A 25,697-nucleotide genomic window follows, 5' to 3' on the forward strand; every position below is an offset into this window, starting at 1 on the left:
CAGAGAATTCCACCAGGGATAAAGAAAGTCATTTCACAATGATAAAGGAGTCAATTCATCAAGGACATAACAATGCTAAATGTTTATACATTTAATAACAGAGCTTCAGAACGCATGAAGCAAAAACTAATAGAATTCCAAGAAGAAAGAGAAACTTACAATTATAGTCAGAGATTTCAATATCCCTCTCTCAGTAAGTGACAGAACAAGTAAACAGAAAATCAGTAAGGATATAGAAAAATTGAGTAACACTATCAACCAACTTGACTTAACTGACATTTATAGAACACTCTGCCCAATGACACAAGAATACACATGCCTTTCAAGTACATACAGATTTACCAAAAGAGACCAGAATCTGGGACATAAAATAAGACTCAATACATTCAAGAGGATTCAAGTCATATAAAATATATTGTTTGATCACAGTAGAACTAAATTAGGTACCAATAACGAAAGGATCTCTAGAGAATCTCCACATTTGAAAACCAAATACATTTTTAAAAACATGATGTCAAAGAAAAAATTAAAAGGGAAATTAGAAAGTACTGTGACTGGAATAAAAATGAGAATACAGAATATCGGAATTTGCTAGATTCTGTGAGAAAAAGAACACATAAAACCCAACATAAGCAGAAGAAAGAAAACATTAAAAATCAAAAGCTTAAATCAATAGAATAGAAAATATAAGTAATTTCAGTAAAGCCAAAAGTTGTTTCTTTGAGAAGAGAAATGAAATTGCTAAACTTGTAGTCAAACTGACCAGGAAAAAAGTAAAGAGAACACAAATTTCCAACGTCAGAAATGAGAGGTGACAATACCACAACTTCTACAGACACTAAAAAAATAAGGAAATATTACATTTCTTATCCATCTGGCAATGAGTATTTACACATCAGAACCTCTGTAAGTTGACCACCCAAGGGACTATAATGAATTGGTCAACATACCAAGGTGGTCACCATAAGGAACTAGGCCTACTGTACTGGTACATACGTGTGGTGCGTGTCTGGTCAGTGAAAATGAGGTCAACTTAAGGAGGTGGTTAATGTAGGGAGGTGCTTAGCTATGGAAGTTCTATTGTATTCACTGAGAATTATTCCATTCCATGGATGCAGCCACTTTCTCTTTGTTTTTTATTATTTTTGATGCTTTCATTTTCTAACTTTTAAAAATACTTCTGGAATTTTTTTTTTTGAGACAGAGTCTCATTATGTCCCCCTTGGTACAGTGCCGTGGCATCATAGTTCACAGCAACCTCAAACCCTTGGGCTTAAGTGATTCTCTTGCCTCAGCCTCCCAAGTAGCTGGGACTACAGACACCGCCATAATGCCCAGCTATTTTTTTTATTGCAGTTGTTTAGCTGGCCCGGGCTGGATTCAAACCCACCACCCTTGGTGTATGTGGCTGGTGCCATAACCACTGTGCTACGGATTGCCGAGCCTGGAATTCACTTTAATGTAAAGTGAGGCTTTAGTTTTATTTTTATTTGGACTTGGTAGGGGAGCCAACAAGCCTTCTCCTATCATGGGGCCAGTGATTTGATGATTATTTTTGCCTTTCTCTAGGACTATAATTGTCTCTTATTTAGTTTTTCTGATTTTATTGTGCTTTTCTATATATTGCTATAAGAAAATAAAGTCGGGTAGTGCCTGTGGCTCAAGGAGTAGGGCACTGGCCCCATATGCCAGAGGTGGCGGGTTCAAACCTGGCTCCAGCCAAAAACTGCAAAAAAAGAAAGAAAGAAAGAAAGAAAAGAAAGTCACCAGTAATTTCACCAACAAGAGATAATCACAGTTAAATGTTATGTGAAGTCTGACAAGTAAATTCGTGAACTTGCCACCCTCCGCTTACACTGCAGCACCGTACAACTCAGTGAGGGTTCATAACCTTGGTACATCAGTGTCTCACAGCTGTGTTTGTGTCCATGTGTGGCAGTGTCTTGCTGAGTGGCGTTCATTGTTGTGGTTGTGTGTTTTTGTATGCTGTCTAGAGAATGTTGGAGCTTGGATCAGAGCAATGAACAAACATTAAATTTCTTGTTAAACTTCTCAAGCATAGAAGTGAAATCAGGGACATGTTAGTCCAAGTTCATGAGTATAATGCCATGAAGAAAACGGCAGGGTACAAATGGAATAAATGTTTTTCTGAAGGGAGAGAAAGCATCACTGATGAAGAGAGGTCAGGGTGGCCAGTAACAAACAGGACTGACAAAGACCTTGCAAAAATTCATGGACTTGTGCATCAGAATTGACAGCTGACAGTGAGAAACGTCAGCCGACGCTGTGAAGTAAACATCAATAGAGAAACAGGAAAATTTTAACTGAAAGGCCTGGCACAGTGGTTCACGCCTATAATCCTAGCACACTGGGAGGCTGAGGCAGGTGGATTGCTTGAGCTCAGGAGTTCAGGACCAGCCTGAGCAAAAGCAAGACCCCGTCTCTACTGAAAAAAAAAAAAAAAAGATGGGCGTTGTGGCAGGTGCCTATAGTCCCAGCTACTTGGGAGACTGAGGCAAGAAGATCTCTTGAGCCCAGGAGTTTGAGGTTGCTGTTAGCTGTGACACCAGGACACTCTAATCAGTGACTCTGCCTCAAAAAAAAAAAGAAAAGAAAAGCTTAACTGAAAATTTGGCACAAGAACGGTGTGCACACAAATGGTCTCTTGCATTATAACAATGCAACAGCTCACACGGCACTGTCTGTGAGGGCGTTTTTAGCCAGTAAACAAATAATTGTATTGGAACATGCTCCCTACTCACTGATCTGGCCCTTAATGACTTTTTTACCTGAAGATAAAGGAAATAGTAAAAAGGAGACATTTTCAGGACATCAGGGTAAGGCAATAACAGCTCTGATGGCCGTTCCAGATGAAAGAGCTCTAAAATTGCTTTGAAAGGTGGATGAGGTGATGGCGTCAGTGCATAGTTTCCCAAGGAGAGTACTTGAAAGGTGACCACAGTGATACTCATCAATGAGGTAGTACGTATATAGCGCTTTCTCTAGGATAAGTTCTTGAACTTAATGGTTAGACCTGGTATACTATATTTACTCCAATTCAACAAATACTTATAAACGGCCAACTGCAAGTTAGGCACTAGGGATATAGCACAGAACAGAAAAAATATGGTCTGTACTTTCAGAAAGTACATGGCCCGAAATGTGCAGAGATAATTCTGAAAATTACCAACCTGGCGAGTGCTATCAATGAAGTACAGGTTATACATTTCCCACTTTTCTTATGATCAAAAGTATTGGTACGATAAATCTTAACACCTCTCATTAATATTAAAGATCCTATAATATTGCATAATATCCCAGGTTATTTATTTTTATTATTTTTATTTATTTTTTGAGACAAGAGTCCAGAGTCTCATTTTGTCAAACTCAGTAGAGTGCCATAGCGTCACAGCTCACAGCAACCTCCACCTCTTGGACTTAAGCGATTCTCTTGCCTTAGCCTCCCAAGTAGCTGGGACTACAGGCGCCCGCCACAACACCTGGCTATTTTTTGTTGTTGTTGTTGCAGGTGTCATTGTTGTTTTAGCTGGCCCAGGCTGCTAACCTCAGGTGTAGCCATAACCCCTCTTCTACGGGCGCAGAGCCAGGTTATTTATTTTTAGTCTACAATAACTGGATCTTTGTCCACCACATTCTTTAATTATTCCCTCCTTCTTCATATATCATTTCTTTGGTACTGGAAAAAACAGACAGAATAATCCTAGACCCCAAATCACTATTGTTTCATTAAGATGAAGAAGCAAACTGAATCCAAAAGGTAGAATTCCAGATCTATAAAGTTTTATTTAACTGAGTGCTACAAACTATAAAAAAAGCATTTTACCTTCATTATAGGGCACTGGATTGCCAATCTTTAATCCAACTGCTTCCGCTGATTTCAAAACTTCTAACTCCATCAAAATAACTACTCTCCTACAAAGGCAAACAAATAGAAACAAGTTAGAAAAATAAATTCAGCAGCCCTTCAAATGATAAGATATTTAAAATGCTTTCTTTCAATAATCATCTTAATAAAATTATTTCCCTTTATAAACTGTTTTTCATAAATATTTCCCTTAATCTTTCACAGCATCATTATCAAGGCTTTTTGTGATTGCAGGGCTTTTCGTTTCCCATCTAGTTTCTTAATTAAAATGCAGTGTTCTTGCTACATACTGTATCTTCAAAAAGCAAGTGACACGATAAGAATTTAGATTATTAAACTCAAGAACATGTGGCATTGGGTGGCGCCTGTGGCTCAGTTAGTAAGGCGCCGGCCCCATATACAGAAGGTGGCAGGTTCAAACCCGGCCCCGGCTGAACTGCAACCAAAAAATAGCCGGGCGTTGTGGCAGGCGCCTATAGTCCCAGCTACTCGGGAGGCTGAGGCAAGAGAATCACTTAAGCCCAGGAGTTGGAGGTTGCTGTGAGCTGTGTGAGGCCACGGCACTCTACCAAGGGCCATAAAAGTGAGACTCTGTCTCTACAAAAAAAAAAAAAAAAAGAACATGTGGCATAAAAAGAGATGATCTGTTTTCAGAAACATATACTTACCTAAATAATTACTTTTTCCCAGTGAAAACAATTATTATAGTAGATTAAAAATGTAATTATTAACTATCTTTAAGAATTTATAGTTCTGGGCGGTGCCTGTGGCTCAAGGAGTAGGGCACCGGTCCCATAAGCCGGAGGTGGTGGGTTGAAACCCAGCCCCGGCCAAAAACCACAAAAAAAAAAAAGAATTTATAGTTCTTTGACTCATCTTTAACTCTGATCAAAACCTTTTGGCCAGGCATGGTGGTTCACATCTATAATCCTAGCAATTTGGGAGGCTAAGGCGGGAGAATTGCTTGAGGCCAGGAGTTTGAAGTCAGCCTGGGCAACAGTGAGACCTTGTCTCTACAAAAAATAAAAAATTAGCTGGGCATGTGGTGGTATGCATTTATAGTCCCAGCTACTCGGGAGGCTGCGGCAAGCCAAAAAAAAAGTTTTGATAACTTCCCAATTACCTTGGGCCAAAAATAAAAACCTCTGACATGGCTTGCCAGGCTCTGCATGGACTGGCCTTACTAAGCCTCTCTTTAACTCACCCCACAGCACTCACTCCTGAGCTCTCTGCTCATGCTGCTTTCTCTAAGTTCCCAGGATATGCTATGCTCCCCCTCTCCCTGTGATGTTCTTTCTCACTCTGCCTTACCTAAAAGGCAGATTTCAGCTGTCATCTCAAATATCACCTTTTCAAGAGTGATGTTTCCTTAATCTTCACTTTAGCTCAGGTTTCTTTGTTTTACTCTTTTCCTACACCCATGGTTTCCTTCCCTCAGAACACTTCTGTCAGTTTTTAATTACATATTCATTTGCATTTTCTCTCCGACTAGACTGTACTTTCAATAAAGGCAGGTATCCTCTAGTGCTTAACGCAGCAATGGCCCACAGTTGTTGCTTAAAATACGTCCTTGATGAGACCATCATGATCAGGCCTGCATTCTAAAAAGAACAGTAATGCAGGGTAGGGATCTGCGGGGGAACCTGAATGAAGGCAGGGAGAATAACAGGAGAGAAGAAAGGACTGTGGCCTGAATTAGGTCACTGGCAGTGGAGCTGAAGACAGTGGATGGTTTGAAGCAATAATAAACCCAATTTCCTCATGTTTTATTCTTTAAAATTGTCTGATGGCTGTATTTTGGAACTTTTACCTACAGTTAATCAGTTTGTGCTACCTTTATCAGGTTTTCACATCAGGGTAATGCTACCTCAATGAAATAAGCTTAAAATGATCTGTTCCTGTAAATTAGATTCCGATTCCCTGTAAAAAACTATCTGATCGATATTTAGTGGAAGATACATAAGTATTTTCTAAAATTATCCAAATCACCCTAGAACAGACAAAAATGGAAGGCTTGTCAGTCACTCAGCATTTACTCTAATAGTAAAACCCACGATAAAACACTAAAAAAATATAAAATCCAAAACTGATTTCATCTGGTAATATACATACATCCTAAACAAAATAGCAGCAAGTTGAATCCAGTAGCATTTTAAAGAATACACCAGGATCAACTGACAGAGAATACAGATGACAAGGACATGTTAAATGACTTTATAGCAAAATCCAGACGGGGAAAAGTACATGAGGGTAAAGGACAAATGACCTGGTTTTTTCAAAAAATAAACTGTCAGGGAGAAAAAAAGATACAGAGGCTGAACCTGCAGATTCAAAAAGCCTTAAGAGACAGACTATCAGTCTGCTCTAACGTAAACTTTACTATGGATTCTGACTCAGATAGATTGTATACACACATCAACAGTTGGAACCTGAACACTGACAGGGTACTCATTATTTTAGGTGTAAAATGCTATTGTGGTTTTTTTCTAAGTCCCTATCTTTTAAAAATATATACTAAAATATTTATGGATGAAATAATATGATGTCCGAGATCTCCTTCAAAACTATAGAGGAGAGTAGACGGGAAAGGATATAGACAAAGGAAGACTGAACACGGAGCAGTAATTTGGAGCTTAATAACTTATACTATGGTGTGTTCTGTCTACTTTTGCAGATGTTTAAAATTACTTGGGATAAACACCAGATTTTCTAAAAGGGGAGTAATCACTCTGTGATCCTCCCAACTCACTTTCTTGAAGTATGGAGAATCCTCAAAGAACTCAAATTAGACCTCCCATTTGATACTGCAACCCCACTGCTATGTGTCTACCCAGAAGGAAAAAAAAATTATCATAAAGACATGTGCACTAGATTGTTTACCACAGCTCAACTTATAATCACCAAGACATGGAAACAACCTAAATGCCCAGGAATTTAGGAATCAACCCAGGAATGGATTAACGAACTTTGGTATATGTATACCATGGAATACATATATATTCAGCCATAAAATACATATACTATTCAGCTATAAAAAGATGGAGACTTTATGTCTTTTGTATTAACCTGGATGAAGTTGAAATACATTCTTTTCAGTAAAGTATCACAAGAATGGAAAGGCAAGTATCCAATGTACTCAATATTAACATGAAACCAGTACACGATCTAATACACACCCACATGAGAGAAAAACTCAATTCAATTCAAGTTGGGGAGGAAACGAGAGAGAAGAGACAGGAGGAGGGGAAGGGCCTGGTGTGCTCCTGCTTAATGTTCACAACGTAAGGCACACTTTGGGGAGTGGGACACAACTACAAGAGGGACTCTACCTAACAAATGCAAATACTGTAACTTAGTTGTTGTACCCTCACATTAACCTGAAATTAAAATAAATAAATAAATAAATAAACCTTTCTCTTATTAATCCACCTTAATTTTGAGTTGATCTTTCAGTGAACCCTTAGGGTAGGGGGAGCTTCCTCTCACCCCTACAGTTTGACATCAGTGGATCTGAACTCTGACCAGCCAGCAATATGTGGTTCTGAGATTGAGCTCCCAGAGACCCTCAGGAGCCTGAGAGTCCGAGCCAGGTACTGCTGGACCTGTTGCTCTCTCACTGCAGCTGAGGCTTGCGGGTGAAAGGAGCATGGCCTCCACCAACTGACAGGCCTTGTCATCCTGTTTGACCAAGAGATCATGGGTACGACAAAGTTTTTAGAAGATACGTGCTGTCGCCTTGCTGGGAAAGCTCTTATAAAGTACTGTTAACTACCTATGCTGCCATAAAAATAAAAGAAAAATTCTTCAGGCGGTGCCTGTGGCTCAGTGAGTAGGGCGCCGGCCCCATATGCCAAGGGTGGCAGGTTCAAACCCAGCCCGGCCAAACTGCAACAAAAAAATAGCTGGGCATTGTGGCGGGCGCCTGTAGTCCCAGCTACTCGGGAGGCTGAGGCAAGAGAATCGCGTAAGCCCAAGAGTTAGAGGTTGCAGTGAGCCGTGTGACGCCACGGCACTCTAACCGAGGGCGGTACAGTGAGACTCTGTCTCTAAAAAAAAAAAAAGAAAAAGAAAAATTCTTCCATATTCACATGAGCCACACCAAACTACACCAAGACAATTTTAGAGGACGACTCCTACGAGTGATCTGAAAGTAAAGAGTTCCAGAGCCAGTACTTAGGTCCCCGAAACACAGGTCTTCATGAAATAGTAGGCTTTCTTCCCAAGACTGGGGACCAAGAAACACCATTTTTCACTTAAAAACTCCTTTTTAACTTTTTACCTCCCTCAATAGTCCTTTTAAAACACATCTTTTGGCTCAGCACCTGTAGCACAGTGGTTACGGTGCCAGCCACATACACCGAGGCTCGCGGTTTTGAACCCAGCCTGGGCCAGCTAAACAACAATGACAACTGCAACAAGAACAAAAAAAAATAGCCAGGCGTTGTGGCAGGCGCCTATAGTCCCAGCTATTTGGGAGGCTGAAGCAAGGGAATCGCTTAAGCCCAAGAGTTGGAGGTTGCTGTGAGCTGTGAAGCCACAGCACTCTACCAAGGGTGACATAGTGAAACTCTGTCTCAAAAAAAAAAAAAAAAAAGAGTGGCGCCTGTGGCTCAAAGGAGTAGGGCCCTGGCCCCATATGCCGGAGGTGGTGGTTCAAACCCAGCCCTGGCCAAAAACAAACAAACAAAAAAAACTATGTCTTTTAAGCCTCCTTCTTCAAGGATTACATTTTGGTTTTTTTTTTTAGAGACAGTCTCACTTTGTCGCCCTGGTCTTTTCATGTTGTATGGCAATAACGTATACAAGTGGTTCCCACCCAGATGGTCGAGATGCTGTGGACCTGGTTATCTTATACCCTCGGGAGGTACTATATTTTATTTTACTCTTTTTTTTTTTGGTGGTTTTTTTGGCCAGGGCTGGGTTTGAACCCACCACCTCCGGCATATGGGACCAGCGCCCTACTCCTTAAGCCACAGGCACCACCCTACTTTTCTTTTTTGAGACAGAATTTCACTTTGTCGCCCTCAATAGAGTACTATGGCATCACAGCTCACAGCAACCTCAAACTCTTGGGCTCAAGCAATTCTCTTGCCTCAGCCTTCCAAGTAGCTGGGACTACAGGCACCTGCCACAATACCTGGCTATTTTTTAGAGACTGGTCTTGAACTTGTGAGCTCAAGCGATCCACCCTCCTTGGCCTCCCAGAGTGCTAGGATTACAGGTGTGAGCCACCACACCCGGCTCAGGTACTCCGCTTTAAATGCTAGCCAATTACAAACTTAGGTTCTTTCGTTCAAAAAGTGATAACAAGCTATGTACTAGGCATATTATTAAAATCCATTTGTATATAACAATTCTAAGTTCTTTCTAGTGCTCAGGACTCCTTGTCCAGCATTTGGAATTCACGAGATTGAAAAGGTAGTTTTGAATCTCTCCATAGGAGTAGAACAAGATTCAATAACACCACCCGAACATTGGGACCACTTCAGTTGGAAGTCAATAGCCTGCATAGACGCTACTGTATTTGACAACCAGCTGGGTCCTGGATGCCCTGACAGCCCAAGAAGGAAAAGATGTGCCATTATTCTAAAAATGCTTGCCCCTCAGGGCCAGTAGAGACCATGAGCTACACTTTTTTTTTCAGACGGAGTCTCACTCTATCGATGGAGTCGCCTTGAATAGAGTGCAGTGGCAACTTCGTAGCTCACAGAAATCTCAAACTTTTGGACTAATGTGATTTCTTGCCTTAGCTCCCTGAGTAGCTGGGACTATAGGGACACGCTACTATGCCAGCTAATTTTTCTATTTTTTGGTATTGATGGGGGTTTTGTTCTTGCTCACACTGGTATCAAACTACTGAGCTCAAGCAATCCACCTGCCTCTGCCTCCCAGAGTGCTAGGTTACAGGCATGAGCCAGATCTACATTTCTTAAAAGATAAAACAAACATTCTCCATCAGATTAATGAAGACCTATTCTATGAATGGGAGACTGATTGAATGGGGTGTGGGAAAATATGCTGATATCTGTTCCTCTACTTATTATTTTTTTTTAAATTGAATTAGGACTGTGTTTTATTTATTTATTTATTTTTTGCAGTTTTTGGCCAGGGCTGGGTTTGAACCCACCACCTCTGGCATATGGGGCCAGCGCCTTACTCCTTTGAGCCACAGGTGCCACCCTGTTCCTCTACTTATTTATTCTCATGCTAATCTATGTTCTTGTCTTCCTTTTCGGATCTCTTATTACTAGATTACTAACTTGATCTCTCTCTCCACAGCCATTAACTCAGCTTTTAATGTGTGCAACTACTAGAGAAGATCCAAACAGAAGAAATGAAGGAGTTTAGGAAATTTTACCCCTTGGTGCATGAGTATTAGGAAATATGACCTCTTGGTACAAAGAGTATTTTGAAGTAAAGACCCATAGAGATTAACAGGCCCTTGGAGGGGCTTTCTCTCTGTTTGCATAAACTGGACCGACCTGATCAAAAGATCATAGGGGGCAACTCACTTCCCTTACTCTTCCTATTATCTAAATACATTGCAGGGGCTCGGTGGCCATAGCACAGTGGTTACGGAGCCAGCCACATGCACCGAGGGTGGCATTCAAACCCAGCCCAGGCCCAATGAACAATGACAACTGCAAAAAATAGCCAGATGCTGTGGTGGGCACCTATAGTCCCAGCTACTTGGGAGGCTGAGGCAAGAGAACTGCGTAAGCCCAGGAGCTTGAAGTTGCTGTGAGCTGTGACACCACAGCACTCTATCCAGGGCAACATAGTGAGACTCTGTTTCAAAAATAAAAAATAAATAAATAAATTGCAGGAAAGAAGATCAAGAATGCAACCAGATCTGGCCCAAATTATTTTAAACACAATACCTGTCTGTAAGGTTAATTTACAAGTCACACTGTTTCCCCATCCATTTGTTCTCCCTAACTCACCTGTCACTCCTGAATAAAATTACCTGCACTCCTCATTTCCCCTCCCCTCCAAAAAAGACAGGTATAAACATATCTAACTTCACTGGGATATTGGGTAATCATTCTGTGATTCTCCCCAGGAACATGGTAAAAAAACCTTCCCTTATTAAGAAAGAAAAAGAGAAAGAGAGAGCAAGCTAAGAGGATTTTTTAAAGGCAGTATTTATTGCATAAAGGAAAGAATAGTTCGATATTAGATAATCTATTAAAATAATCCATTACATTAAAGGATTAAAAACAATATGATTATATCAAGATGTACTATAAAAGCTTTTCATAAAAGTTAACGGCCGTTCCTGATAAAATCCTGAGTAGAGAAGAACCTAAAAACTTTCTGAACATGAAAAGTCACATGTATTTTTGTGATAAACACTATACTGAGCACAGAAACTAAAAGCACTTACATTAAAATAAGGGAACAAACAAGATACCTGCTGACACTATTGTCCAATAATGTTTTGATGGTGCTGGCTAATGGAGGGTTAAGTGTTAAAAAAAATCCATAAGCCGGGGCAGTGCCTATGGTTCAAAGGAGTAAGGAGCTGACCCCATATGCCGGAGGTGGCAGGTTCAAACCCAGCCCCAGCCAAAAACAGAAAAAAAAAAAAAAAGAAAAAATCCATAAGCCAAAATAAATGACAAAACTCTTAGAATAAGGATATACTATTATACAATTGTGTATCTAGAAAATCCAAGGGACTTTCAATAGATGCATACTGTTTTCTTATATAAAAAGACAGCATCATATAAATTTAATACTATTCTTTGCATTTCAACAAGATTTTTATTTATAGAACTTGATAATATAATTATAAAATTTATATTGGAAAATAAACATGAGAACTGCCAAGAAAAATTTGGGGGAGGGGGAAGATGGGGACACTGCCTATAAATTACCAAATATCCTACAGTTGTTTTTTTTGGAGACAGGTCCTTGATGTATCACTGACAGGTTGGTCAGAGGAACTATAAAAACAGAGCAAGCATAGGCCACTCCATTTTGAGCATAAGGCACTCAATCTTGGCTGTTCAGTGACTTCTGCTGAACCCACCCACTTCTGGGACCCAGCCAGAACGAGGAACTAGTGACCACGATGGCTCCAGGGGGAGCGAAACCAGAAAGGAACAGAAAGGCCTCAGTGGGAAGCCAGCTGGACCCATATCTGGCAACAGTCACTAGCACACCAAAGTAACACTCTCCCTCTCCTACCCTACCTAAAACCTTTAAAAGATAAGCACTCTTGCTCTTGGGCTGAAGGCTATTGAATCTCAGCCCACTTCCAAGGTGCCAAATAAACTTTTGCTATTGCTCTACATCTGGCTTTGAGATTTAATTGAGTCGACCACTACCTGACAGTCACCAAGGCTAGAATACAGTGGCATGATCACAGCTCATAGGCTCAAGGGATCCTTCCCTATCAGTCTTCTGAGTAGCCAGCTCTATAAGCATGTGCCCTTACATCTCATTTTTTATTTTTTTTGAGACAGAGTCTCACTTTGTCGTCCTTGGTAGAGTGCCAGGGTCATTACAGCTCACAGCAACCTCAAACTCTTGGGCTTAAGTGATTCTTTTGCCTCAGTCACCCAAGTAGCTGGGACTACATGTGCCCACCACAACGTCTGGCTATTTTTTTTTTTTTAAGAGACAGAGTCTCACTTTGTCGCCCTCGGTGGAGTATTGGGGCATCACAGCTCACAGCAACCTCCAGCTCTTGAGCTTAGGTGATTCTCTTGCCTCAGCCTCCCGAGTAGCTGGGACTACAGGCACCCACCACAACGCCCGGCTATTTTTTGGTTGTAGTTGTCATCCCTGTTTGGCAGGCCCAGGCTGGGTTCGAACCCGCCAGCTCTGGTGTATGTGGCTGGCGCCCTAGCCTGTTAACTATAGGCACCAAGCCTAATTTTCTAATTTTTTGACAGAGATAGGATCTTACTATGTTGTGGCAGCTGGCCTTAAACTTCTGACCCCAAGTGATCCTCCCACCTTGGCCTCCCAAAGTGCTGGAATTATAGGCATGAGCTGCTGTGCCCAACTCCAGATACTTTAACTGAAACTCTATAGCAGATAATTGTAAGTGTTGGTGAGGATGTAGCAAAACTCCACACTCTATTTTTTTTTTTTTGAGACAGAGTCTCACTTTGTTGCCCTTGGTAGAGTGCTGTGGCCTCACAGCTCACAGCAACCTCAAACTCTTGGGCTTAAGTGTTCTCTTGCTTCAGTCTCCCAAGTAGCTGGGACTACAGGCATCCGCTACAATACCTGGCTAAAAACTCCACACTCTTAAACTGCTAGTGGGAAGGTAAACTTATGTAGCTTCTGTGAAAGAGTCTAGTAGTTCCCCAAAAAGTTAATCATAGAGTTATCATTTGACCTAGCAATTCCACTCCTAGACAAATATATATAAAAGAAATGGAAATGTATGTCCACACAAAAAGTTGTACACAAATGTTTATAGCATTATTCATAACAGCAAACAAATGGAAACCCAGTGTCCAATCAATTGATGAATAGATACATAAAAAGTATATATCCATAAAACAGAGTATTATTCAGCCACAAAAAGGAATGAAGTAGTGATACATAACACATTAGGCTACATGAAAGAAAGAGGGCAGTCACAAAGGGCCACACAGGCCGGGTGCAGAGGCTCACACCTGTAATTCTAGCACTCTGGGAGGCCGAGGCGGGTAGATTGCTTGAACTCAGAAATTTGAGACCAGCCTGAGCAAGAGTGAGAACCCGTCTCTACTAAAAATAGAAAAATTAGCCAGGTGTTATGGCAGGCGCCTACAGTCCCAGCTACTTGGCAGGCTGAGGCAGGAAGATTGCTTGAGCCGAGAAGTCTCAGGTTGCTGTGAACGAGGCTGAGGCCCTGACAGTCTAGCCCTGATGCTCTAGCCCAGGCAACAGAGCAAGACTCTTGTCTCAAAAAACCCCCAAAAACAAAAACCAAAGGGCCCCTTATTGTATGATTCTATTCATATGAAATGTCTAGAATACGCATATCAAAAGACAGAAAATAGATAAGCAGTTGTCTAGTAGGGAAAGATAGGGGATTTAGGGATGATAGCTAAAGGGTACAGTGGTTTTTTGGGGGGATGATAAAATGTTCTAAAATTAATTTGTGATAATGGTTGCGTAATTCTGTGAGTATAATACAAACCATATTAATTTTAAGTGGATGTATTGTATGGTATGTGAATTATATCTCAGTAAAGCTGTTAACAAACCTCTCTCCCATAAAACATAAGAACTCTCTATGGCACTGACATAGGAACAGACAAACAGCAATAGAAAAATGGCAAAATTAGAATAGATAACACTCTCTCTTTATCTACTTTTGCTTCCAACCATCGGTTCTCCACATAGCTCTTGGACAACCTCTCGGAAACTTTTAAAACCTTAAATCAGATCATACCACTACTCGCTACTCCCCTAATCAAAACACTATGGCTTTCCCTCACATTCTGAATAAAATCTAAACTTTTTCCTGGGGCCTACAGGCTCTCTGCGATATGTGCTACCCATCTGAAAAAAAAAAAAAAAAAGTAACCTAGATTCCTTTCTTAAATCCTATGTAAAAATAAACCCCAGATAAACTAAAGTCTATTTTAAAAATTCAGTTTCTAAAGAACTAAAACATATTTTTATAACGTGATCAGTAAGCTTCCTAAGTAAGATACAAATCCAGAAGACATAAGGGAAAAAATGGACAGATCTGTCTAGATTTTTGGAAATTTCTTTAATTCCATTACAAGAAACATCATAAATGGACTATGATAGAGTGGGATAAAATACGTGAAACAAAGGACAAAGACTTAGTCAATACCCCAGTTTACAAAGAGCTCCCACCAATAAAAGAAAAAAGGGACAAAAATAGACAAAATACACAATAAAAAGCTATTCAGATAACTATAAATAGCCAATAAACAGATGAGAAAACATCTGACCTCACTAACAGGGAAATTTAAATTAAAACAATGACTGGCAATTATTTAAAAAAATTAATAACACCCAGTATGCTCACAAGATTAACAGGAAATAGGTTTGTTTTCTAAAAATAACCATCTTTATTGAGATATAATTCACATGCCATAAAATGTACCCTTTAAATACACAATTCCATGGATTTCGTATACGCATTGAGTTGTGCAAACATCACCTCTACCTAACTTTAGAACATTTTTTTTTTTTTTTTGGTAGAGACAGAGTCTCACTTTATGGCCCTCGGTAGAGTGCCATGGCATCACACAGCTCACAGCAACCTCCAACTCCTGGGCTTAAGTGATTCTCTTGCCTCAGCCTCCCGAGTAGCTGGGACTACAGGCGCCCGCCACAACGCCGGGCTATTTTTTTTGTTGCAGTTCAGCCGGGGCCGGGTTTGAACCCGCCACCCTCGGTATATGGGGCCGGTGCCTTACCGACTGAGCCACAGGCGCTGCCCACTTCAGAACATTTTTATCATCCCCAGAAGAAACCCTCTGCCCAATATCAGTCACTTCACATTTGCCCAGCCCACCCCTGGGAACTGCTATCTAATTTCTGTTTCTCTGGATTTGCCTATCTAGAAATAGACACTTTCTTACATCTAGTACACTGCCTACAAACAAGTATCCTTTGACCCCACAATACTAATTCTAATATACCCTTCAGAAATAAAAGCATGAACACATGAGGATAATTGTACCAGGATGACTGCTAAAGCCCTGTTTAGAATAAACCCAAATGACTACAAAAAAGGTAAGGAGTAAATAAACTCAGACTTGCATACAAGCTTACAGCAGAGGTGGGAAGGAATATAAGATACGCTGCCAGGCTGAGCCTATTTTGTGAAATAAGGCAAAACCCAGGGGAATGGAATTGTATCCTTGACTGGAGAGGACGGGCTTTGAAGAATTTTCCAGCAAGGACTATACTACTCTATCCCAGTAAGCTTCCACCCTTTCCCACAACTGTGCCCTGGAGGACAGAAAACTAGATGGAAAGCACCACTTAAGCACTCAAAGGCAGCCTGGAGCGGAAGATAACAGGTCCCACATGAGAAGTTGGCAAGATGTACCTAGCCTAGACTATGTCAGAGCCAAGAGAAACTCTGAACAGAACTGTCCACATTCAGCACAAATAAAATAAAAAGGAATGACATAGCAACAATGGAATACGCAACAGTGTCTAAGGATGAAAGGAACAGGGGAGGCAAAGACAGAGGTCTCCATCTAGAAGAAAGCACAAGCTAAGAAAGGGAACAAACTTCCCTGAAGTGATGTGCAAAATAAATAAGACTATGAATTCAATAAGCCACAACCAAAAGACCTGCTAAAATAAGAGACTCAGAAAGAAGGGAGCTTGAATAGCTAAGGAAAAACCAGAACTAAAGGTACACCAGACTGGGCATAGTAGTTCACACGGGTAATCCTAGCACTTCGTGAAACCACTATGTGAGGATCACTTGAGCTCAGGAGTTCCAGAACAGCCCAGGCAAAATGGCAAGATCCTGACTCTACAACATATTAAAATCCTAGCCAAGAGTGGTGGCACAAGCCTGTAGTCCCAGCTACTCAGGAGGCTGAGGTAGGCGAAGTAGTTAGAGGTTGCAGAGAGCTGTGACTCTACTACCCTCTCTAGTCAAGGCGACAGAGTGAGACCCTACTTGAAAAAAAAAAAAAAGTTTAAAATAAAAGTGACACTATTATATACTTAACACTTAAGTTATAAACACTGAGGAACAGAACAGAGAAATTTAAAAACTGACTACTATTTTGCTGGAAAACCTTCAGTTAATCCAATGGATGCATTCGAAAAAAGATTAAAGCAAACTAAAAATATACATGGATGGCAGGCGCCTGTAGTCCCAGCTACTCGGGAGGCTGAGGCAAGAGAATCGCTTAAGCCCAGGAGTTGGAGGTTGCTGTGAGCTGTGTGAGGTCACGGCACTCTACCGAGGGCCATAAAGTGAGACTCTGTCTCTACAAAAAAAATATATATATACATGGACATGTTATGTGTGTGAAAATTAAAACTAAAATTGAAAAAATAAATGAAATAGAAAACAGCACTAAGGAAAAGCACACAGAAAAATTTGCTCAAGCTGGGTGTAGTGGCTCAAACTTATAATCCTCACACTCTGGGAGGCTGAGGCATGTGGATTGCCTGAGCTCAGGAGTTTGAGACCATCCTAAGCAAAAGTCAGACCCCGTCTCTACTAAAAATAGAAAAACTAGCCAGGTATAATGGCAGGCACCTACAGTCCCAGCTACTCCGGAGGCTGGGGCAAGAGGATCACTTAAGCCAGAGAATTTGAGGTTGCTATGAGGTATGATGCCACCACCCTCTCTCTATCCAGGACAAGGGAGTGAGACTTTGTCTCCAAAAGAAAAAAAAAAGAGGGAAGTTGAGGCAGATCTGGCAGACGCAGAAGGCAATGTGACCATGGAGGCAGAGATTGGTGCAGCACAGCCATTAACAAAGGAATGGTTTATAGCAGCTACAAGAAGCTATAAGAGGTAAGAGATATATTTTCCTACAGAGCTTTCAGACAGGGACAAGTCCTGCTGATACCATGATTTCAACCAAGTAAAACTGATTTCAACTTCTGGCCTCCAGAGATTATAAATTTCCGTTGTTTTGAACAACCAAGTTCGTGGTGATTTGTTATAAAAGCCACAGAAAACTTACACAGCACCTATTAATGTTTCCTGCATAAATTAATCATTACCATGATGGTTGCCAAATGGTGATTTTCTAATCACAGCACTTCTGCTATATTTGTTAGATGGCATTCCATGAGAACAAAAAAGCTTTCTGTTCCAAGTATTCATTTATTCAGTATGGACTTATAAATTTCTATTGTATTCAATAGGTTGCAATTTGTTACTAACTTTGTTTTGATTTTTAAGTTGTCCTAAATCTGGCAAGCTTAAGATCCTGCCAGCAGTTTCTCTATCCTTTTCACATGTCCCATCACTCTCTGAGAACTTCCTTACTTCTGGCACAATAAGATAGTCAAGGCTCATCTTGTAATTTCCAAGCCTACAAGGAGTTCTGGTTCCCTTAGTTAAGATGGCATTCAGAAACCAAGATCTGTGTGCTAAGTGGGTTTATGGCTATTGGGGTGTTGCTGCTCCAAAGCTCTCTTAGTAGACAAATCTAAGGAATACATACATAAAAAAATATATACATATACACATACCCAAACGAAGCATTTATACCTATGCTTATTTTTTATTTATTTATTTTGAGACAGTCTCACTTTGTCACCCTCAGTAGAGTGCTGGGGCGTCGTAGTTCACAGCAACTCAAATTCTTGGGCTCAAGAGATTCTCTTGCCTCAACCTCCCAAGTAGCTGGGACTACAAGTACCCACCAAAACGCCCAGCTATTTTTAGAGATGGGGGGCTCACTCTTGCTCAGGCAATCTACCCGCCTCAGCCTCCCAGAGTGTAAACCTATTTATTTTTATATCTATTTGTATGTATTTAAAACTTCTGCATTCGCTCTGATACCTTCAATTCCCATCCAACCTCACAGATTTCTCCCTTGACTGGCTCCCACTATCCTCAATACATTAAGATGACACTTGAATAACACAGGTTTGAACTAGACAGATCCACTTACACATAGATTCTTTTTTTTTTTTTTGAGACACAACTTTACTTTGTCGCCCTCGGTAGAGTGCCATGGCATCACAGCTCACAGAAACTTCCAACTCCTGGGCTTAGGTGATTCTCTTGCCTTAGCCTCCTGAGTAGCTGGGACTACAGGCACCCGCCACAACACCCACCTATTTTTTGTTGCAGTTTGGCCAGGACCGGGTTTGAACCCGCCACCCTCGGTATATGGGGCTGGTGCCTTACCCACTCAGCCACAGGCACCGCCCTTATACATAGATTCTTCTCCATAAGTATATCAGAAAATTTTTTTTGGAGATTTATGATGATTTGAAAAACTCACAAACTGCCACCCCTGAGATAATAAGACCAATACCTGTTCCTCCTGCCCAGACTACTCAACGTGGAAAGGAAGAAGACCTTTCTGATGATCCACTTCTACGTAATGTATAGTAAATATATTTTCTCTTCCTTACAATTTTACTTAATGCCATTTTCTTTTCTCTAGTTTGCTTTATATAAGAATACAAAATATAACATACAAAATATGTGTTAACTATTTGTTATTGGTGAGGTCTCCAGTCAACAATAGGATACTAGTACTTAAGGTTTTGAGGGGTCAAAAGGTATACATGGGCCAGGTACAGTGACTCACATCTGTAATCCCAGTACTCTGGGAGGCCAAAGTAGGAGGATCATCACCTAAGGTCAGGAACTTGAGACCAGCCTAAACAAGAACAAGACCCTGTCTCTACAAAAATAGAAAAAATTAGCTGGGTATGGTGATGTGTCCCTGCAGTCCTAGCTACTTGGGAGGCTGAGGCAGGAGGATGGTTTGAGCCAGGAGTTTGAGGGTGCAGTAAGCTATGAGGATACTACTGCACTCTACCTGGGGCGACATAGTAAGACTCTATCGCACCAAAAAAAAAAAAAAAAAAAAAAGAGAGAGAATTACCATGAAGACAGAAATAGGATGTATAACTTTCAAATCAATAGGAGAGAAAAAAGAATACAATCAAAGAGAGGAAAAGAGAAAAAAGAAAGCAAGAACACAGTAAAAACACAAAATTCAGAAAAAAGAATCAATAATAAATTAAGTAGAATAAATTGCCCAATTAAATCTCAAATTGAATTTTATAACTATATGCTATTTATAAAAGACATCTAAAATTAACAACAAAAAGGCTAAAAGTTAAAAGAAGGATAAAAATATACCAAAAAATATTAAGCTGAAAATGTCGTTTGCAATGTACAGATAGTAATGTAACATACATTAATAAAGACTTTCTAATATGGGAACGGTTGCCATGTTTGCTTCTTGTATTTTGGTTGTGTTTCGTAATTGAAAATAAAAACATCAAAGGCCAAGTATGGTGGCTCATGCCTGTAATTCCAGGGCTTTGGGAGGACGAGGCTGAAGAATTGCATAGGCCCAGGAGTTTAAGACCAGCCTGAGCGGGCGGCGCCTGTGGCTCAGTCGGTAAGGCGCTGGCCCCATATACCGAGGGTGGCAGGTTCAAACCCAGCCCCGGCCAAACTGCAACCAAAAAATAGCGGGCGTTGTGGCAGGCACCTGTAGTCCCAGCTACTTGGGAGGCTGAGGCAAGAGAATTGCTTAAGCCCAGGAGTTGGAGGTTGCTGTGAGCTGTGTGAGGCCACGGCACTCTACCGAGGGCCATAAAGTGAGACTCTGTCTCTACAGAAAAAAAAAAAAAAAGACCAGCCTGAGCAACATAGTGAAACTTCATCACCACTTAAAAATTTAAAAATTAGGGCAGCGCCTGTGGCTCAGTGAGTAGGGCGCCGGCCCCATATGCCAAGGGTGGCGGGTTCAAACCCGGCCCCGGCCAAACCACAACAAAAAAATAGCCGGGCGTTGTGGCGGGCACCTGTAGTCCCAGCTACTCGGGAGGCTGAGGCAAGAGAATCGCGTAAGCCCAAGAGTTAGAGGTTGCTGTGAGCTGTGTGAGGCCACGGCACTCTACCCGAGGGCGGTACAGTGAGACTCTGTCTCTACAAAAAAAAAAAAAAAAAAAAATTTAAAAATTAGCTACACATGGTGGTATCTACCTGTGGTCCTAGCTACTTGGAAGGCTGAGGCAGCAGGACTGCTTGAGCCATAGAGTTCAAGGTTGCAGTGAACCAGTCTTGCCATGGCACTCCAGCCTAGATAACAGTGAGACCTTAATGCTAAAAGAAGAAAAAAATGCCTTCCCCAACAAAGGGGGGGAGGCATTTTTTAGCAACAGGAATAATGGTCTATTTATTACTGTATCTCTAGCATGTAGCACCTTGTAAGTGCTCAGTATATTCTATTTTGGCTAAATACAGTGTTTAAAATAAAAACAAGATTTAAAAAAAAAGCAGGGCGGCATTACATAATTATTTTTTGCCGTAACAAGTAACCTATTTTAATGAAAACATACTTTAGGGGCAGCGCCTGTGGCTCAGTCGGTAAGGCACCGGCCCCATATACCGAGGGTGGCAGGTTCAAACCCGGCCCCAGCCAAACTGCAACCAAAAAATAGCCGGGTGTTGTGGTGGGCGCCTGTAGTCCCAGCTACTCGGGAGGCTGAGGCAAGAGAATCGCTTAAGCCCAGGAGTTGGAGGTTGCTGTGAGCTGTGTGAGGCCACGGCACTCTACAGAGGGCCATAAAGTGAGACTCTGTCTCTACAAAAAAAAAAAGAAAACATACTTTAGAAAGGAATCCTAAAAACAGTGCTCTTAAAAAAGTTAGAAATAAGAGTTCTACAATCTGCTTTAATTTTCTCCTCTGAAATTTTCAATTTGTTTCCATGTACCTCTTCCTTTTAGTCACCTGGCTTCCAAACTGAATAGCTGTTAATTCTCACTGCATTTTTCAGGGGCGGGGGGTCCCTAATTGAATTTTGGCATCCAATGCACTTCTCTGCTCAAAAACTAGTTCCCATTCTGCAATATGATAAAACAGAGAAAAACAAACAACATACCTTCCATCTTTCAGAGTGTTAACAATAAATCGGTTAATCTGGCAAATACAGTTGCTGGACAAATGTTCTTGCTCAACTAGAGGGTTCAACTGTGTTGCCAACATGAAAGCTGAAAAGCACAGAAATTATTTTAGCCTCCAAAACATTTCAGTCTTATGAATCTGAAAGTTAATTGCACCTGTGCTAGCAAAGAAAAATAACACCTTAAATATGTTCCTGGAATTAAACCAGACTCTTCATGGTGAAAAACTGTGTAATTTACTGCACATTAAACATCTGGTGCCACTCTTAAAACTACGTATTTGTTAAAGTGCCCCAAATAATTTTTTCCACCATTCAGGGTTCACAACAAAGACTAAAAATATCTGTTATAGTCTTTCATGTTGTAACTAGAGAAAGCAAGCACATATTCTACAAATTCTCTTTCTCCCTTTTAAAGCTTCCAACATAGAAATAAAACCCCAAAGAAGGTAAGTATAGGACAGCTAACCCATCATATTCACTGTTTGTCAATATCATCCTAAAGGAAATTAATAAAGGAAAATATACAGCACTAGTTAGAAAAAATTAATTAAGCCAGGTGGCGGCTTTTCACTATATCAGACTCTATGGTTCAAATGCTCTCTGACAGCAGCAATTCTGTCTTAGTGAAATGCATAGCCAAGTGAATATGCACTTTAGCAATGCCCCAAATCATTGCAATGAAAGAGCTGGGTGTGCTTTTATTATTTAAGGACTCACAAATTCTTAGATTTATACACCATACTCACAGGACAGAGTGTTCAATCCATCACTCATAAGTAGTCGATAGCGGGGTGGACTATTCCCTGTGGTAATGGGACGGATGTTCTAGGATAGAAAACTTGATTCATTAGCCAGTTGTCTGCCCAGCCCCTGGAATAAGTAAACCTAAGTGGCAGGAGAGCAAGTTTGCCATTAGTTCAACACAAACTGCTTGCCCATTCTCTTGACACCTAAATCCAAGTAAAAGAAAATTGGAATTGATGATTCTCTCACCCACCTCTCTCCATAGACATTATTAAATACAGCGTAGAGGAAAAGAAAATAAGCTGACAACACTTTTATATTTTCTCACCCCTAACTCAAATTTGGCTAAAGAGCAATTAACAACAATAACAACAACAAAAAAACATAACAAGGCACCTAATACACACAAGATACAGTATATGAAATATGAAATATGCTAAAAATGGAAAAAAAAATCCTCCCTGAAGGGACTTATAGTTGGGGTGGAGATAGAGGGGGAGACTTAAGTGACATGTGCACATAATGATAAAGGGACAGAGTTGAGACATTTATCCCAACTTGAAGGAAATTAGAGGCAGCTTTTCAAAAGAAGTGAAATCCATACATAGACCTTAAGCTGACTGGCAGCCAGCACGGGAGAAACAAGAAAACCTCCAGGTCACCTGACACAAAACCTGCCCTGCAGATGTGATGGAGAATTCTGCTTCTATTGATTTTTGAAATTCCCACTAAAGTTTGAAGACCCTTTAAATAAATGACAAATTAATCGAAGAATTTCAAATAGACAAGTTCATTTTAGATATATCTCTCTGGAGGATCTCTCTCTCTGGTGGCAGATTTGAGCAAGACAAACCCCAGGGCAGGAAAGCAAATAAGGAGATAGCTGTAATGACACGTGACACTACAGTCATCTGTCAACCACGGAAAAGAACACAGAGGCAAAGCCTTAGATCTGAACCTCCAAGGTTAAGCCTTAGCTAAGGTAACGTTTCAAATTTTAAAAAGGCCTGGTTCTTCCTCTCTTGGGGTTACAATGTGGACTGGCCTGTTTTTTGTAACAATGGTGAAAATTTTCTAAAGTGAACAAATCTGTCCTTCATCAAACATAATTGATAATTACATATGAGTCTAAAAAATATTTAACAAAAACCATGTAGGTACTTACAATGACTTGGAGGATGGGTTTTATGGATGTGTCTCCCTGTTGCATGATGGCCTGAAAGAGTAAAAACAAATTATCATGAGCTACGTTATCAAATTGTGATTAAAAACTTACGCATTTTTTACAGTTTGATATTTGGAATAAACCACAAATAACATGTTAAAGGGGCCATTAAGAGCCTATCATTTGCAAAGTCTACCCTCTGGAAAAATCATAAAAGTGAGATACATACTTACCAACAAGAATAGACTTATTACATGTATTTTGTTTGTTTGTTTACCAGGCCTGGCTGGGTTCGAACCCACCAGCCCCAGTGCACTGGGCCGATGCTCTAACCATTGAGTTATAGGAGCCCAGGCGACTTACTACATGTAAAAACACAGGTATTGGGCAGCACCTGTGGCTCAAAGGAGTAGGGCACTGGCCACATATGTCGGAGGTGGCGGGTTCAAACCCAGCCTGGCCAAAAAAAAAACCCCCCAAAAACAAAAATACACAGATATTACATACGTACTTGTTATTCATAAGAGCATACCAATTTCCCCACAGTGGCCATTATTAAAGAGATCACAAGGGGAATATTAGGGATAACTTTATGAAACAACTGAGATAAAATAGATAAATCTCTCAAAAAACATAAATTATCACAATTGATACAAAAAGCAAAAAAAAAAAAAAAAATCTATATAGCCCCATATCTATTAAAGAAATCAAATTTGTAGGCTGGGTGTGGTGGCTCACATCTACAATCCTAGCACTTTGGGAGACTAAGATGGGAAAGAGGATCACTTGAGGCCAAGAGTTCAAGTCCAGCATGGGCAACATAGTGAGACCTCATCTCTACAAAAAAATGTACAAATTGGGCGATGCCTGTGGCTCAGTGGTAGGCACTGGCCCCATATACAGAGGGTGACGGGTTCAAACCTGGCCCAGGGCCAAACTACAACAAAAAAATAGTCAGGCATTGTGGCGGCAGCCGTAATCCCAGCTACTCAGGAGGCTGAGGCAAGAGAATTGCCTAAGCCCAGGAGTTGGAGGTTGCTGTGAGCTGTGATGCCACAGCACTCTACCAAGGGCAATAAAGTGAGGCTCTGTCTCTACAAAAAAAAAAAAAAAAAGTACAAATTAGCAGCAGATGGTGGCACACCTTTGTAGTCCCAGTTACTGAGCCTGGGAGTTTGAGGCTACAGTGAGCTATGATCACAATACTGCAATCCAGCTTATATAAGAGTAAGACCTTGTCTCAAAAAAAAGGCAGCACCTGTAGCTCAGTGGGTAGGGTGCCGGCCCCATATACCAAGGGTGGCGGGTTTGAATCCGGCCCTGGCCAAACTGCAACAAAAAATAGCCAGGTGTTGTGGCGGGTGCCTTTGGTCCCAGCTACTTGGGAGGCTGAGGCAAGAGAATCGCCTAAGACCAGGAGTTGGAGGTTGCTGTGAGCTGTGACAGCACAGCTCTCCATGGAGGGCAACAAAGTGAAACTATGTCTCAAGAAAAAAAAAAAAAAAAAGAACCTAAAAAAAACAAATACACAGAGAAGAAAGAGAAAAAACCCTGACACATCCAGAATAAGGAATTCTTGTATCTCATTAGTAGAAACATAGCTCAAGTTTTTTGTTTTTGAGACAGGTGGCATCACAGCTCACAGCAACCTCAAACTCTAGGGCTTAAGTGATTCTCTTGCCTCAGCCTCCCAAGAAACCAGGACTACAGGTGCTCACCACAGCGCCTGGCTATTTTTTGGTTGTAATTGTCATTGTTATTTAGCAGGCCTGGTCTGGGCTCGAACCCGCCACCTTTGGTGTATGTGACCGGCACCTTTGGAGTATGTGGCCGGCACCCTACTCACTGATCCCCCGGCGCTGTGGACAAAAGATTTGAACAGATACTTCATAAAAGATATGCAAATGACCAGTAAGTATATGAAAAGATGCTTAACATCATTAGTCATCAAGGAAATACAAACTAAAACCACTATGAGGTATACAATCACTAGAATAGTCAAAATCAAAAAGATGGCTGAGTGTGGCAGCTCACTAGGTGAGAGGATCACATGAGTCCAGGAATTTGAGACCAGCCTGAACAACATAACAAGACTCTGTTTTAAAAAAATTGTTTAAAATTAGCTGGGCATGCATGCCTGTAGTCCTGGCTACTCAGGAGGCTGAGGCAAGAGAGTCTACTGTGGCTACTGTGAGCTGTGATATCACACCACTCTACCGAGGGCGATAAAGTGAAGACTCTGTCTCTGAAAAAAAAAAAAAAAAAACGAGGAAAGAAAAGAAACAAATAAATTGTGTTATAGCAGTGGTTCTCAACCTTC

General features: G+C 40.9%; 1 protein-coding gene across 1 annotated transcript in view; it reads right to left on the reverse strand.

Annotated features, from left to right (window-relative positions):
* RPA1 (replication protein A1) overlaps positions 1–25,697 on the reverse strand; it is a 77,920-nt gene that overhangs the window by 47,601 nt on the left and 4,622 nt on the right. The window contains exons 2-5 of the mRNA XM_053568655.1: positions 23,378–23,428; positions 22,215–22,293; positions 21,445–21,553; positions 3,845–3,933 (exon numbers count right to left, since the gene is read on the reverse strand). Of these exons, the coding sequence (XP_053424630.1) occupies positions 3,845–3,933; positions 21,445–21,553; positions 22,215–22,293; positions 23,378–23,428 (328 nt within the window). The remainder of the gene's footprint in view (positions 1–3,844; positions 3,934–21,444; positions 21,554–22,214; positions 22,294–23,377; positions 23,429–25,697) is intronic.

This window comes from Nycticebus coucang, chromosome 18 (assembly GCF_027406575.1).
Source record: "Nycticebus coucang isolate mNycCou1 chromosome 18, mNycCou1.pri, whole genome shotgun sequence".
NCBI classification, from domain to species: domain Eukaryota; kingdom Metazoa; phylum Chordata; class Mammalia; order Primates; family Lorisidae; genus Nycticebus; species Nycticebus coucang.